Source organism: Panulirus ornatus, chromosome 29 (genome assembly GCF_036320965.1).
Source record: "Panulirus ornatus isolate Po-2019 chromosome 29, ASM3632096v1, whole genome shotgun sequence".
NCBI classification, from domain to species: Eukaryota; Metazoa; Arthropoda; class Malacostraca; order Decapoda; family Palinuridae; genus Panulirus; species Panulirus ornatus.
Window position 1 is genome coordinate 17,638,525 of NC_092252.1, and position 16,468 is coordinate 17,654,992.

The 16,468-nt window shown below is 41.3% G+C and overlaps 1 protein-coding gene across 2 annotated transcripts in view; it reads right to left on the reverse strand.

The window, feature by feature from the left end:
• Positions 1 to 883: 883 nt before the first annotated feature.
• LOC139758169 (uncharacterized) overlaps positions 884 to 16,468 on the reverse strand; it is a 48,375-nt gene continuing 32,790 nt past the window's right edge. For both annotated transcript variants that reach the window (XM_071679350.1, XM_071679351.1), the window contains exons 3-6: positions 4,197 to 4,421; positions 3,832 to 3,909; positions 1,506 to 1,648; positions 884 to 1,311 (exon numbers count right to left, since the gene is read on the reverse strand). In XM_071679350.1, coding sequence (XP_071535451.1) covers positions 1,146 to 1,311; positions 1,506 to 1,648; positions 3,832 to 3,909; positions 4,197 to 4,421 — 612 coding nt within the window. In that variant the 3' untranslated portion in view covers positions 884 to 1,145. The remainder of the gene's footprint in view (positions 1,312 to 1,505; positions 1,649 to 3,831; positions 3,910 to 4,196; positions 4,422 to 16,468) is intronic.

Below are 16,468 nucleotides of genomic sequence, written 5' to 3' on the forward strand. Positions count from 1 at the left end.
GGCCATTCTTTTGTCTGTTTCCTTGCGCTACCTTGCTAATGCGCGAAACAGCGACAAAGTATAATAAAATAATAAAAGATAATATATATATGCACATATATGTACATTTGCATATACATACATACACATACATATGAATATATACACATACAAATTCATATTTGCTCTCTGTGATTCTATTTCCACATACTCTGTCTGATTCCAATGGTTATGGATGGTTTGGCCTGAATGATTAGTTGCTTGGGATATGTGAAGGTATTAGTGATGAAAGTAAGGATAGACTGGTTATATTTCATCGTTTTTTTAATGAAACGCAAAAGTATTATGATTTGTTTGAAAAATGGCGAGAGTATTTCAGAGTAGCTCATAGACAAGGACATGATATGACCGTTAAGGTGAGACATATTTTGTAACAAAGTCTACATAGGATGACTATGAAGACAGAAGGAACTGACGCAGTATGCTTAACAAAAAAGCACTGGGTGAGAGAATTGAAGACTATGGGAATACAATGGTGTGTTATATGGTGGTAAAGCCATATTGAGACATAATATCTAGATGGAGGATTTAAGGTAAATGCAAGATGCAAAGCTAGGCTTCTTTGTAGTCATAGTAGCATCAAGCACTTTTGAAGGCATTCTTTCATAGCTGGCCTGGAACTCTTGATGCCCTTTGTACAGTTCTTAATAGCAGGAATAAGAAAGTATGCAATCATTGTCATTGCCTGTATGGGAGTTGGAGTGAAGTACATAGGAGGTGAGGAGCCCATTCCAAATACTGCTGCCAAAGGAACTCTTCATACTCACCATGTGAAGGAAGTTTTTCCAAGTAATATTTTTCTATCAAAATTTCTGACTGGAATTTGTGATGAATAAAAGAAGAATGATTACATACAATTCTGTATTGCTGATGTATATTATATAAATAATGATGATGATACAGTAGAAATGCTATACAATTTCTGTTAATTTCAACACTAAAAACTGTTCTCATAGACTTATCACACACTATAATCTAAACAAGATTAAGGTGTAGACTGTTTTAGCATCATCTTTGGTAGCTGTGACAACCAAGAGGCTAGAGTTTATGGTATGGGTTTGGGGCTGTGACACTAGTAGAGCTGGATCATGCTGTATGCAGAGGGTTTAAGGCCTTCGGTATGATGGGAAAGGTGAACGATAGGTTGATTTGGGTGGCTGGTAGGAATCCGGTTGGTGGTGTAGTTCAGTTTCGTAGGTCTCACCTGGGATATACAGTGGCCCTTCGTATGGTTTTTGGTAGTAAGGGTTGTGGTCGGGATCTTTGTTCAGGCTGAGGAAATATATAGAAAGTTAGTTCCATCTTGCTTTGGTGTTGGTGGGATTCATATATAATGATACTTAGGTATGTGCACAAAGATTTCTAGATCTTAATATACTCCTGTAGGAAATTTTGGAGACTGTAAGAGATTAAATAGACATACAGGCAATGGTTATGATATGTATTATGAGGTACAGATGACTCACTCGTAGAAGGAGGTGGCCTTAGAGCAATCAACATTGAACCACCAGTCGCAGCTGAAAGTCTCTTGGTTGAAGAGGGTCCCATTGGTGCAGAGGAACTCTGCTCCTCTTGGACCAAACCGGTCGTCGTTACAAACATGGTACACCTTATGATTGAATACATTGACATATTAATAAATGATCATTGATATAATGAAGGAACCCACCACCATAGTTCATCTGCAGGAGACTGGAACAATACATGGACATTCTCATGTGTTCAGTCTAGCCATTCATTATAACACTTCTCATTATTTATATAGTTACATGCTCTTCTTCCTCCTATTGTGAATGTAAAATGAGGAAAGAAGTTGCAATTGTAAGAAAGGTGAGTGAGCCAACACTAGAGAGTTTTTAGATAATATCCCAGTGTTATCCTAATGACCTTTAGTTAACATATGATGAAGACCTACAAAAACAGAAGTAACTCACCTCGTGGAAATTATGTGGTTCTTGTTATGTGTAGTTTAAGTTAGTTGTGATTTCCCCCACATTTTTTTTGTAAAGAGAGTAAGGCAGAGAATTTACCTAAAAGGGACTGGTGGGATCATGGTATGAGATATTTGGACACTGGTGTAGTGGGGATACATGATGGGAAAGTATGAATCATGTAAGTAATGAAGAGAGAGAGAGAGAGCACAGATGGATATTAAGAATCTGGCAGAGGGTATGGAGAAGGTGATGAGGAGGTGGGGTTGGTGGCAGTGAAGCGAGGTGATGTAAAGATGAAATGCAACGCTGATCATGTATAGGATAATTGGATAGACTAATTTTTCCTCTATAACAATGGTACAGGGAACTGTAATCACTTTAAGAACCATTGAGGGAGATGTCCTCTCAGCTTGATTTGTAAGGTATAACATGTATGATGATTAAAAGAATATTTATTGAACTCACTGTAAAGAAAGGTTAGAGGCTTTACAGTGAAAATAAAAGAGTGTAGATTACTTTCTTTTAACAGGAAGTGTTGTGGATGCATGGATCAAGCAAATGTGTAAGTCGTTTCCCCTGTATGTGGTGAGTGTAAGAGATTTTTTGATATTTCTGGTAGTCTTTGTAAAGTACTATGTGTTTCTGTGAGCAGTCATTTGATATAAGCATTGGAGTGTTACAGGTCAACGTCCTGTCACCTTGGCTGTTTGATGTTTATGCTGATCGATAAATACGTCATTTGAGTGTGATGTAAGGTGGCCATAGATAACACCGAGTCTTAGGGGAACAGAAGGTGAATTAAGGATGACTGGTTTATCGGAAGAATTGGAATAGGTTGATGAAAAGGCTATCTGATACAATGAATTAGTTTAAGAGAAATGATAAAAGTAAAATGCTAGAGAGAACAAATTTCTTACGTCTGTAACAAATGGATAGCATACAAGTAACTTCGCTCTGATTGTCTTTAAGTAACTTCACTCTGGTTGTCAAAGATGTGGAAGGTGTAAGGGGATTTAGGTACTGGGAAGTATTAATGAATGAGACGGAGTTGCGAAGAAGGATGACTTCGGGGAGAGGGTGTAGTTTCCTCTATGATCTTAGGTGAATGGGAAAAAGGTTAGTGTAGAGTGTACTTGAAACCCGCATACTTGAGGTCTTGTTTTAACACTATAGTATTGTTGATCTTCAGTATCTTTATATCCAGATGAAAATGATTTAGATGAATTGATGGGCATCGATGAGTAGACTTTTGCATGAGAAAATGAGATTCAGTAGATATGAGGAGTATACATAAGGTGAAAAAAAATCACAGACGAAGGCGAAAGCTTGTTAAGATGGTGCAGTCAGGAAGATGAATGTCTCACCTCTCAGGCAAGACATCGATGAAGCGCTGAGAATGACAGAGGAGCAGGGAGATGGGAAGATACTGTGGGAGGTGCTCTTGAGATCCGGCCAGGCTTGGGGCATCTTTAAAGGAATTTTCCTTACAGGGACAAATTTCCAGAAGGGACCTATTTTTGTGCATGGAAATAGATAACTATTGTGATGATATTAAGCTCCCAAGGACTATTACATTTCGCACTGTTATACCGAAAGGGGCTTCAAAGGGTCTAGTTCTATGGAGCAAAAAATGATTTGCTCCTGAGTACTGGGGACATGACGCAACACTTATAATTGCTCTGGCCAGTGTCGTGTTGGACAGAGATGGTAGAACAGTAGTTTGCTAAACAAGTGATCCTGACGTGTCACCTGTGTTCTCGTCTCACACCCAACTCAATGGTATATACATAGAGATAACCACTTGATGCTATACACAATCTCCCTCTCTAACACCGGTTCTCATCAGTCAGTTACTCACCTGGCAGCCTGCTTCTGGGTTGGCGTACATTCCTGGCCGGTAGGGAACCTTTTCACACTCGAACTTCGTGTACGGGATCTGCAAGGGAAAGAGGGAATGCACTGGTCATGTAATAAACATCGGTTGTACGAACTTTCCGTGAAAAGGACATTATCCAAACCCTTTGTTGCTGTTGTTATTATTAGTCATTCTTTCTAGTTACCGTGGTGGTGGTCAAATATCATCGGAAATTTATGAAGTAATACGATGACAAATCAGGGTAACAACTCGTTATTAATGGAGGAAACAAGGCAGATACTGAGGCTAAGGATGGGAAATGGGTGTCGGGTGGATGGCCGCCAGTGGTAGTGGGGAGCGAGGCTCACCTCATTGTAGATGGGGTAGTCGACGCCGGGCTCGCCAGGGATGGCGTTTTCCTGCTCCTCGGAGGAATCGTATGGGCGAGCTGGCTCCTGGTAGACAGGCTTGGGTTTGTATGTTGGGCGCGGCTTGTAGGTCTGTTGGATGGGTCTGTATGAAGGACGGCGTGGAGGGGCCGACTCGTAAGAGTCATCGTTTGAGCGAGGTGGGTAGTAGATCTGCCGCTTCACCTAAGGGGTAAAGCGAGATCAAAGGTCATTAGGTGATTACTGAGATTTAGAGTTAATCAAGTGTGACGATCGAGTAATATATCTCATACCTGTTTGAGATGTTGCCACCTTAGCCAAGTGGCGTCAGGAATACGTCTGATTCTTAGAGAGAGAGAGAGAGAGAGAGAGAGAGAGAGAGAGAGAGAGAGAGAGAGAGAGAGAGAGAGAGAGAGAGAGAGAGAGAGAGAGCTCAGCTTTTGGAAAGTTATGATACAGGAGGATATGTGGGTAGAATTCTTTCTCCCCTAAGATATATATATATAAATATATATATATATATATATATATATATATATATATATATATATTATTTATCATACTTTGTCGCTGTCTTCCGCGTTAGCGAGGTAGCGCAAGGAAACAGACGAAAGAATGGCCCAATCCACACGCATACACATGTATATACATACATACATACACGTCCACATATATATATGTATATATATATATATATATATATATATATATATATATATATATATATATATATATATATATATATATACATACACAGACATATACATATATACACATGTACATAATTCATACTTGCTACCTTTATTCATTCCCGTCGACACCCCGCCACTCATGAAATGACAACCCCCTACCCCCCGTGCGCGCGCGAGGTATCGCTAGGAAAAGACAACAAAGGCCACATTCGTTCAGTCTCTAGCTGTCATGTATAATGCACCGAAACCACAGCTCCCTTTCCACATCCAGGCCCCACAGTAATTTCCATGGTTTACCCCAGACGCTTCATATACGCTGGTTTAATCCATTGGCAGCACGTCGACCCTGGTATACCACATCTTTCCAATTCACTCTATTCCTTGCACGCCCTTCACCCTCCTGCATGTTAAGGCCCCGATCGCTCAAAATCTTTTTCACTCCATCTTTCCACCTCCAATTTGGTCTCCCACTTCTCCTCGTTCCCTCCACCTCTGACACATATATCCTCTTTGTCAATCTTTCCTCACTCATTCTCTCCATGTGCCCAAACCATTTCAACACACCCTCTTCTGCTGTCACAACCACACTTTTTTTGATGACCACACATCTCTCTTACCCTTTCATTACTTGCTTGATCAAACCACCTCACACCACATATTGTCCTCAAACATCTCATTTCCAACACATCCACCCTCCTCCTAACAACCATATCTATAGCCTACGCCTCGCAACCATATAACTATTGTTGGAACCACTGCGCCCTCAAACATACCCATTTTTGCTTTCCGAGATAATGTTCTCGCTTTCCACACCTTCAACGCTCCCAGAACCTTAGCCCCCTCCCCCACCCTGTGACCCACTTCCGCTTCCATGGTTCCATCAGCTGCCAAATCCACTCCCAGATATCTAAAACACTTTACTTCCTCCAGCTTTTCTCCATTCAAACATCTCCCAATTGACTTGTTCGTCAACCCTACTGTACCTAATAACCTTGCTCTTACTCACATTTACTCTCAGCTTTCTTCTTTCACACACTTTACCAAATTCAGTCACCAACCTCTGCAGTTTCTCACCCGAATCATCCACCAGCGCTGTCTCATCAGCGAACAACAATTGACTCACTTTCCAAGCTCTCTCATCCATAAGAGCCTGCATACTTGCCCCTCTTACCTCCCTAATAACTCCATCCATCCATATATATATATATATATATATATATATATATATATATATATATATGTATATATATATATATATATATATATATATATATATATATATATATATATATATATATATATATAAAAACTGATACTTTACATTTAATTTCAAGAATTTTTTATCATGACATGAAAACAAAACCATGAGTTTCTTGACAGTAGCAATTATAGGTCTAGATCTGAAACCTGGAATACTTCATTGCCTAGAAAATATAAGACCGAAACATCAAAATAAAATGAAAAACATGAATAAAGACAGAAAAAATTGCGAATAATCTCGGTGTAAAAGAATTGTGGGTAATTATTATTCGGGACAACCTACACCATTAACACATAAGGTTGTTTATATCACACACACACACACACACACACACACACACACACACATATATATATATATATATATATATATATATATATATATATATATATATATATATATATATTTCTTTCTTTCAAACTATTTGCCATTTCCCGCGTTAGCGAGGTAGCGTTAAGAACAGAGGACTGGGCCTTTTTTGGAATATCCTTACCTGGCCCCCTCTGTTCCTTCTTTTGGAAAATTAAAAAAAAAAACGAGAGGGGAGGATTTCCAGCCCCCCGCTCCCTCCCCTTTTAGTCGCCTTCTACGACACGTAGGGAATACGTGGGAAGTATTTTTAATCCCCTATCTCCAGGGATAATATATATATATATATATATATATATATATATATATATATATATATATATATATATATATATATATATATATACCAAGTTATGACTTTTGCTGTAACTGTCCAGGCTTCCCTCACGGCTACATATGTGTCGCATACATGTAGCGAGACTTACTTCAGTTCCCTCCAGGTTGAGGGGGTTGGACGTGGCTGTACAACCCCACTTTGTGTATCATCTCAACAACTGGGCCCACGCCACACAACAGGCGTTTTTGACTCGTTTTCATTGGCCCAGTATCAAAGATGTCTCGCCCTATCTGGGATGTCTCATCCTCCACATTCTCCCTTAGGAAGAAGTGGAATGAAAAGCCTTTGAACCAGCCCTTTCAGTCTCCCGTTATATCCCTTCCTATTCTCCATTCTGCAGGTATCATTTCGGCCACAGCTCTCGTGAGCTGTGTGCGTATGTGTCTTGAGCCGCTGAGGCTTACTGACCGTAACGCTTGCCTGCTTATAACTGGTGCTTCCCACATCTGTGTGGACACTGGCCACAAGAAGATTAACCGTTATGTTACCTTCTTCATCCCTCGAATAATTAAGCTGTGGACTTCTTTTCCTCTTTTTCATATACTCCATAATTGAAGGTCATGTCTACAAAGTACCTAAAGAGCCGAGTTTAATTTCTGTATCTTTTTCTCGTAATCTTCACCTGTTCCTTACCCGCAAGATGTCCTCGACTCGGCCATGTTTTAGCTAATGTTGTGTTGGCTGCTTTAGTAAGAGGAAAAAGAAGTATATGCCAGACGATACAGAAGTAGTGGATCGTGTCTGTCTTTGTGGTAATGGGTTTTCTGTCTGTGGGAGAGTACTCGTCTCCCGTCTGTGCTTGCAGACGGGACTTCTGTCTGTGGTAGGATGTGTCCATTGCCTCTTCTGTCTGATTCTCTTTGGTCAAAATGTTAGAGAGGGCAGAGAATGATGCAAATTAGAAATTCAAAACTTCTTCCCGGATAAATTTTACTCGACAAAAACAAGAGATGAATAAAAGATAGGGTGACAATTTACAGAGTACGTTTAAGAGAAAACGGAAAGACTTTCGCTCGGTCCATTTTCTATGAGATTCAACGGTATATATACGTTCATCCGTCGGAATACACGAGACCTGATTGCTCGCTCTACAATTTTCGAGTCAGTCTGGCTCCCATTTAACTTTTTTTTCCCCCATTTCGGAGCAAGTTCTGAGTTTGCTGTGCTGCCAACTCATTACGAACTTCCCCGAGAGTGGAAATATTGGGGGATACTCTTTTTTTTTTTTTTATAATCATTTACGTCCTCTCGCTAACGAGAGAAACAGCGGATAATTTGTAAGTTCCATTCGCGTCAGTTTGTTCCCGTTGATGTTTGGCTGAATGACGATGGCATCAGAGAGAGAGAGAGAGAGAGAGAGAGAGAGAGAGAGAGAGAGAGAGAGAGAGAGAGAGAGAGAGAGAGAGAGAGAGATCGGTGGGATTGGGCTGTAATGCACCGAGTTGTAAAATATACATAGATAAGAAAAAAATACGTAACTTATGGTCGAAAATCCCCATGGATTACAACACGTTACGTTGGACTTATACAACCATAAATCATGACAGACCAGCGAGCCCCAGGGATTTACTTATATAAAGTACTACGATACTTGGATTAAACTTAAATCCTGATTTACTACAACACCTGAATTATCGTAATTTCCACCAGAACTTATATGCAAGATTACTGGCGCTCGTAAATATCATCTGGGCGAAGAGTGCAATGGTAAGGCGTCCTCAGGTAGGACGAGTGGGTGAGAGTGGTTCTCAGGTAGGACGAGTGAGTGAGAGTGGTCCCCAGATGGGACGAGTGGGTGAGAGTGGTCCCCAAGTGGGACGAGTGAGTGAGTAGTCCCCAGGCGACACGAGTGAGCGAGAGCAGCAGTCCTCAGGTGGGACGAGTGAGTGAGAGTGGTTCCCAGAGTGGGACGAGTGAGTGAGAGTGGTTCCCAGAGTGGGACGAGTGAGTGAGAGTGGTTCCCAGAGTGGGATGTAGACTTTTTATAAACTTCCGAAGAGCTGTTGGCAGCCCTAGGTGCTCCTACAGTAGACGATACGGTAATGTTGGCAGCTCTGGTTGCTCCGCCGGCAGCTGATACCTCCTCATTTCGATGTAAATTTGATACCCAGAATGAAATTAGCTCAAAAAGAGAATTGCAACTGGTTATATACGATTATAACTACAACTGGTTGTATACAAGTGTAGCTACAACTAGGTGTATAAGAGTGCTGATGGACATTAGAGTGGCAGGGTGGCCGGCGGGATAAGGAAGAAGAAATGTGATGAGAAAAACGAAAAAGTTTATGGCAAGATGAACAAACCAGCAGAGGTTTTCGTATAGAAAACGAAGAGTCATATTGGAGAGGGGAACGGATGAGGCAATAAAAAGAAATATACAAGAATTGGAAAACAATCAAACCCGATGATATACTAACAGAGAAACAAGAGGATAGTTAAGAATATATATATATATATATATATATATATATATATATATATATATATATATATATATATATATATCTTTCTTTCTTTCAAACTATTCGCCATTTCCCGCATTAGCGAGGTAGCGTTAAGAACAGAGGACTGAGCCTTTGAGGGACTACCCTCACCTGGCCCAATTCTCTGTTCCTTCTTTTGGAAAATATATATTTTTTTTTTTTTTTTTTTTTTTTTTTTACTTTGTCGCTGTCTCCCGCGTTTGCGAGGTAGCGGAAGGAAACAGACGAAAGAAATGGCCCAACCCCCCCCATACACATGTACATACACACGTCCACACACACAAATATACATACCTACACAGCTTTCCATGGTTTACCCCGGACGCTTCACATGCCTTGATTCAATCCACTGACAGCACGTCAACCCCTGTATACCACATCGCTCCAATTCACTCTATTCCTTGCCCTCCTTTCACCCTCCTGCATGTTCAGGCCCCGATCACACAAAATCTTTTTCACTCCATCTTTCCACCTCCAATTTGGTCTCCCTCTTCTCCTCGTTCCCTCCACCTCCGACACATATATCCTCTTGGTCAATCTTTCCTCACTCATTCTCTCCATGTGCCCAAACCATTTTAAAACACCCTCTTCTGCTCTCTCAACCACGCTCTTTTTATTTCCACACATCTCTCTTACCCTTACGTTACTTACTCGATCAAACCATCTCACACCACACATTGTCCTCAAACATCTCATTTCCAGCACATCCATCCTCCTGCGCACAACTCTATATATATATATATATATATATATATATATATATATATATATATATATATATATATATATATATATATAGTAAGAGCAAGAGGGGAGGATTTCCAGCCTCCCGCTCCCTCCCCTTTTAGTCGCCTTCTACGACACGCAGGGAATACGTAGGAAGTATTCTTTCTCCCCATACCCGCGGATAATATATATATATATATATATATATATATATATATATATATATATATATATATATATATATATATATATATATATACCATCCTTACCATGTAACTTGGGAACCATACGTCTCTTGCTCTGACGGCAAGTATACTCACACCTAGACACGGGTATGCCATCCATATTGCATTAACAGTTATTATGCCCGCACCTACTGACTCTAATATACCAAGTACTATACCTTGATAACCAGCATACCCCGCATTCTGACGCAAGTATACCACAAATCGTCAGTGTATATATACACATGCCTTCTGTCTTCAGCATACTACAGCATATCCCGTCATCCACCGGTATAACCCATTAGTTTACCCACGCGTTTCAACTCCAGTATATCATATACCGTATCATACCCACACATGAAGACACCAATATACCACAAGACAAACGACAATCAGCATACCACAAGCTTTTTCCCTACCTCCTGGACCTGACGCTCCGTGATGCGGGGCCTGAAACCTCACAGTACTGGAGCTGGGGGAAATGTGGAGAGCCGGTCACTAAGAGTTGGTACTGCAACCTTGGTATATAGGGAAGAGTACCTACTGATGATGAATGTCAGGGATATCAATCTTGGGTTCATCTGGAACTGTTTTCTACCATATTTGACGTTTTCTTTTAAATGTTTTCTGTAGTTGTTCCATACATTTTTCTCCTTTGTCTTTGTAGTATATCAAATAGTCTTTCTGTCGTTTTTGAAGGGTTTTCGGATATCTTCGTTCGATATTTTATTTCGTATATTCCATAACAGATTTGCAGACTTGCTAACTCGATTTTTTTCAGCGAGATGAGAAACTTTTGGGTCCAAAATATTGACATTAACCCCTCGAGTTTGTTGCCATGCGTTGATCCTTCACGTATCATTCTCTCGTTTTATTTCTAGGCTGTAAAGTTCGGGTTCTCATGATCATCATCTTATGGTAAGTCATATATTACATTCCCTGGATCTGATCCTATGACTTGTGTCCCAGTTCTCTCTATGAATCATTTAATTCCCTGTGTGTGGCTGGCCAGCATACATTAACATAAGGAGCTTCGGTGTTTGCTCTCTATGCAACATTCTGATAGTTTGTTTTTGTCTCCTTGTGAAAATCTCATTATCATACCACCCGTGACCCGATGGTATTATCTTACAATCATCTTTCATGATTTCCAGTTTCTTAATCATGTTGACTTTTAGATTTTCGAAGTTTGAGCCACTTTTTCTGCGTTAACTGGGACGTTACGGGCAACTTATTGCCCTATTCAAGGCCATTTTGTTTATCGATCAACCCTCAAGTTGAGGATGAACAGCTGGGTTGACTGTGGACCAACTGCCGCGACCAGGATTCGAACTCCCTTTCACTCGCCCTACTGAGTCTTTGTGGTGGCGTCAGCACGTTGTTTATCATTCCACGACGTATTTGCTCAGATTTCAACACTGCTGAATTCCGCTGCTCCTCGTTTGATCGTCTGCTGGTGAGAGAGAGAGAGAGAGAGAGAGAGAGAGAGAGAGAGAGAGAGAGAGAGAGAGAGAGAGAGAGAGAGAGAGAGACGATAGCATCACCGACAATTAAATGATGGTTCACATATTGTTACAACAGTGCGACATTTACCATCGTGTGTGTGATATTACTAATTATACCAGATGGGTAATGCAGAGTATCAGGATATTCATCTTTCTTTTACCAGGGTTGCAAGATATTGTTAATTAGATTTGCCGCGGTGGGATGTGTCCATAATTACGTGTGGAAATTACCTTGGGAAGGTGCAGGTGTAGGGTTGGTAACAATGTTCCCTTCTCGGCGCGTCGTCAAATACGATTTATTTAGAACTGTATTTTGTATGCATGGGTGTGCATGATGCCGAGCATCTACGTGTGAATGAAAATGTGTATGTATATTCTGATGTCTTTAAGGTTTGAAACAATATATATATATATATATATATATATATATATATATATATATATATTATATACATTATCTCGGAAAGCAAAAATGGGTATGTTTGAAGGATTAGTGGTTCCAACAATGTTGTATGGTTGCGAGGCGTGGGCTATGGATAGAGTTGTGCGCAGGAGGATGGATGTGCTGGAAATGAGATGTTGGAGGACAATGTGTGGTGTGAGGTGGTTTGATCGCGTAAGTAACGTAAGGGTAAGAGAGATGTGTGGAAATAAAAAGAGCGTGGTTGAGAGAGCAGAAGAGGGTGTTTAGAAATGGTTTGGGCACATGGAGAGAATGAGTGAGGAAAGATTGACCAAGAGGATATATGTGTCGGAGGTGGAGGGAACGAGGAGAAGTGGGAGACCAAATTGGAGGTGGAAAGATGGAGTGAAAAAGATTTTGTGTGATCGGGGCCTGAACATGCAGGAGGGTGAAAGGAGGGCAAGGAATAGAGTGAATTGGATCGATGTGGTATACCGGGGTTGACGTGCTGTCAGTGGATTGAATCAGGGCATGTGAAGCGTCTGGGGTAAACCATGGAAAGCTGTGTAGGTATGTATATTTGCGTGTGTGGACGTATGTATATACATGTGTATGGGGGTGGGTTGGGCCATTTCTTTCGTCTGTTTCCTTGCGCTACCTCGCAAACGCGGGAGACAGCGACAAAGCAAAAAAAAAAAATATATATATATATGTGTGTGTGTGTGTGTGTGTGTGTGTGTGTGTGTTGATATGTATATGTATGTATATGTGGGTGTGTGGGCGTTTATGTATATATATTTGTGTATAAGAGTGGATGGGTCCTTCTTCGTCTGTTTCCTGGCGCTACCTCGCTGACTCGGGAAACGGCGGTCAAGTATAATAAATATACAAGTATAATATATGGGATGGCTTACTTTTTTTTTTTTTTAACTTGTCTCTTAGCCACAGTGGAATACAAAAACAACTTCCACCTTGTTAACCCTTGTATCATCACCTCTTTAATCCACCATTATCATCCCGGCCGCTACCCTACCGAGCTGTGTACGTGTGTGCTCCCCAGTCCTTAAGACGTGGCTCCTGGCAGGCGCCTGGCTACTGCTTCCAGTAGCTGCTGTGTAGAGACCTATCTCACGAGGACTGACCGTTATGGTGCATACTTCCTCCTATCCTCGCACCAAAAAGATAGGGGAATTCTCTTCCCTGTATCGTCTTCCCCCCACCCTTTCCTGGAACCATTCCGTCTTTGAGGGTCGAGTTTACGAACACCCAGGGAAGATAAATCAATCCTTCGCTTCATTTTTTTTTTCGTATACTTTACAATTTTACCTTCCTGTCCGAAATGGACCTCAATGGGACAGGAATCTGCCCGCTCCCTGGGGACAGAAGAGAAAATATCCTACGAACATCAGATGGGACAAAGGGCCCCTTGGAACTCCTTCCCTCCCGTATTATCACATTGTAGAATAACAGACCGAAGAAGGAGCAAAGTAGGGACATATATAAACATTTTTGGTCCAAGGTTCGATTCCTAGCACCACCTCACTAAGCTGAGACGAGGCAAGATGGTATAAGGATAATAAGAAAAACAAACTCATCGTTCTGACGGGTTCCGAACCATCATGATCCCATTGGTCACTGAACGATAAGGATCGCGCTACACCACAGACGCATTACTCAACACCCAATACATACCCTTCCATACCCCCCTCACGAACCTCCACCTTACACCATCCCCAGTGCTCAACACCCACTCCACGTCGTCAGTACCCCCCTGCACACGGGGCCACACTGTCCTTTGTGTTCCAGGCTACCCGGGTACTTTACCCAGATGATCGTATCTAAAGATCAGCTAAGATAGTCTAAGATAGCTTATCTTTCTCAAGTAAGATAAACATGAAATGTCGGACGATTTGCTGTTCTCTCTCTCTCTCTCTCTCTCTCTCTCTCTCTCTCTCTCTCTCTCTCTCTCTCTCTCTCTCTGTTTCCGATTATCTTACATCTTTCTCGTTTGATTAAACTGAATAAATATTAAAAAATCACATCTTAATTTTGTCCTTCTTGACCGGTCGAGTCCCAGCCGATGTGTGTGTGTGTGTGTGTGTGTGTGTGTGTGTGTGTTAGCCTGGAGCGGGTGTGTTTGTGTGTCTGTGTCTTGTCAGCCGACGTCGCGTATTGTGTCAAGCAAATTCACTCCACTCCAAAGCACATTAACTCATCGAGATCCAGTGCTTGCTCTCGCGGGGTCTCGTCGAGGACGTGGCAGCATCAGGGGATCTGTCTCCTTGAGCACGTCGCCCGCTGATGGAGGAGGAGGAGGAGGAGGAGGCGTCTGGCACAAGACGGTGGTCCTCCCGGCGCGGACCACGTGCAGCAAGCCGCCCCCTTGGGTTCGAACCTCACCATGACCGCTCGGGTATATGTAATTCGTATCATTACAAGCGAGTCACTTACGATAACCCATTTATCTAAGGAGGAATGTACTCTACGACTAAGTTACGTACGATATTTGAACCTGAGGTTCATTCTGCTTCTGTATTGACAATAAACCTCTTGCTACACAGATGAAACAAGCTTTCGAGGCAGTGTTGAACCTCGTCACAAAGGAAGGGTTTGAAGCAGTGACTGAACCTCCTCATAAACAAAACATTTGAAGCAGTGATCGAACCTTGACACAAAGAAAGCTTTCTAAAGCAGTGATTGAATCTCGTCACAAAGGAAAGGATTGAAGCAGTCATCGAACCGTCACAAAGAAAGCTCTCTAAAGCAGTGTGATTGAACCTCGTTACAAAGAAAGCATATGAAGCAGTGATTGAACTTCTTCACATAGAAAGCTTTTGAGGCACTTACTGAACATCGTCACAAAGAATGCTAATGAAGCAGTGATTGAACCTCGATACAAAGAAAGCATATGAAGCAGTGATTGAACTTCTTCACAAAGAAAGCCTTTGAGGCAATTACTGAACTTCGTCACAAAGAAAGATGATGAAGCAGTGACTGAACTGCATCACAAAAACGACCCAGCACCGCTGTGTCGGTCACTCTGAAGCTCTGAGGACGCGCACACGTACGTACCTTTGTGGTGGTTATACATCCAGAACGAACCAAACTTTGGAACACAACCATTTGTAATGTACGAGTAAAACAGCAGGACCCATAATGGATCTATATTTCATTCTAACCTACATGGTAGGGAGACAGGCATGCCGAAGGCGCCCCTTTCGGTTGAGAAAGTAGAATAACACCTAATGAGTCTATTGAAATATTGAAGAAGATGAATAGGTATTTTTAGATCCGAGTTTTGTAGGTGGAAAGGTTGATAAGAAGAGGAAAAGAGGAGATAGGAGAGATAATTGCACAGCTTCGCTACGCAAGATGTTCAAAGATATTTCGGTTGGTGGATTTGACGGCTCTTATGATCCCCCCACAGTTGACAGGCCTAAATCCTGGTCCCAGAGAGGAATTCTATCATGGAGTGCAAAGTTGCCCTCGGGTCCCCAAAAAAGGGGTTATGGAAGATGAGTGAGGGGTAGAATGGAGCCTCTGCTCTGTTGATTTCCTGCATTTTCTGAGATCCAAGGAAATTCCCGGGTCCGAGTACGATTGTATCCCCTGCAACCCCCTCTCAGAGGAGGCCGGGTCTCAATTTCAAAACATCCATCTAACCAAATACTGTACCGACATTCATCATTCTTGTATACCCAAATTTTTAGGTCAGGAAAGATAGTAAAATCATATTCTCATCTGAAATTTACTATTTCTTTTGTTTGACTTAAAATTGATAAAGATTTAACTAATTTACTTGTACGTTTTATATATAATCGTCTTGAATTTTTACAATATCTATCTATCTATCTATCTATATATATATATATATATATATATATATATATATATATATATATATATATATATATATATATATATATATATATATCGAACTGTTTGCATTGGACTTCGGGCTTCTGTATTTGCCTGATTTCAACTTGCCAAGACTGTGAAAGGATTTTAACTCCGTGGACACAAACTTACAGAGAGAGAGAGAGAGAGAGAGAGAGAGAGAGAGAGAGAGAGAGAGAGAGAGAGAGAGAGAGAGAGAGAGATGAGCATCATAGGTGGAGGAGGAGGAGGAGGAGGCAAACACAACAGGTGTTCAGGCAGCAGGTGCTATGCAACCTCAGCAGTCATTCACAGTTGTTGACGGAAGGGAAAGAGTTGTGTTGAAGAGCCACTCGCTAGAACTATGACCGGGGG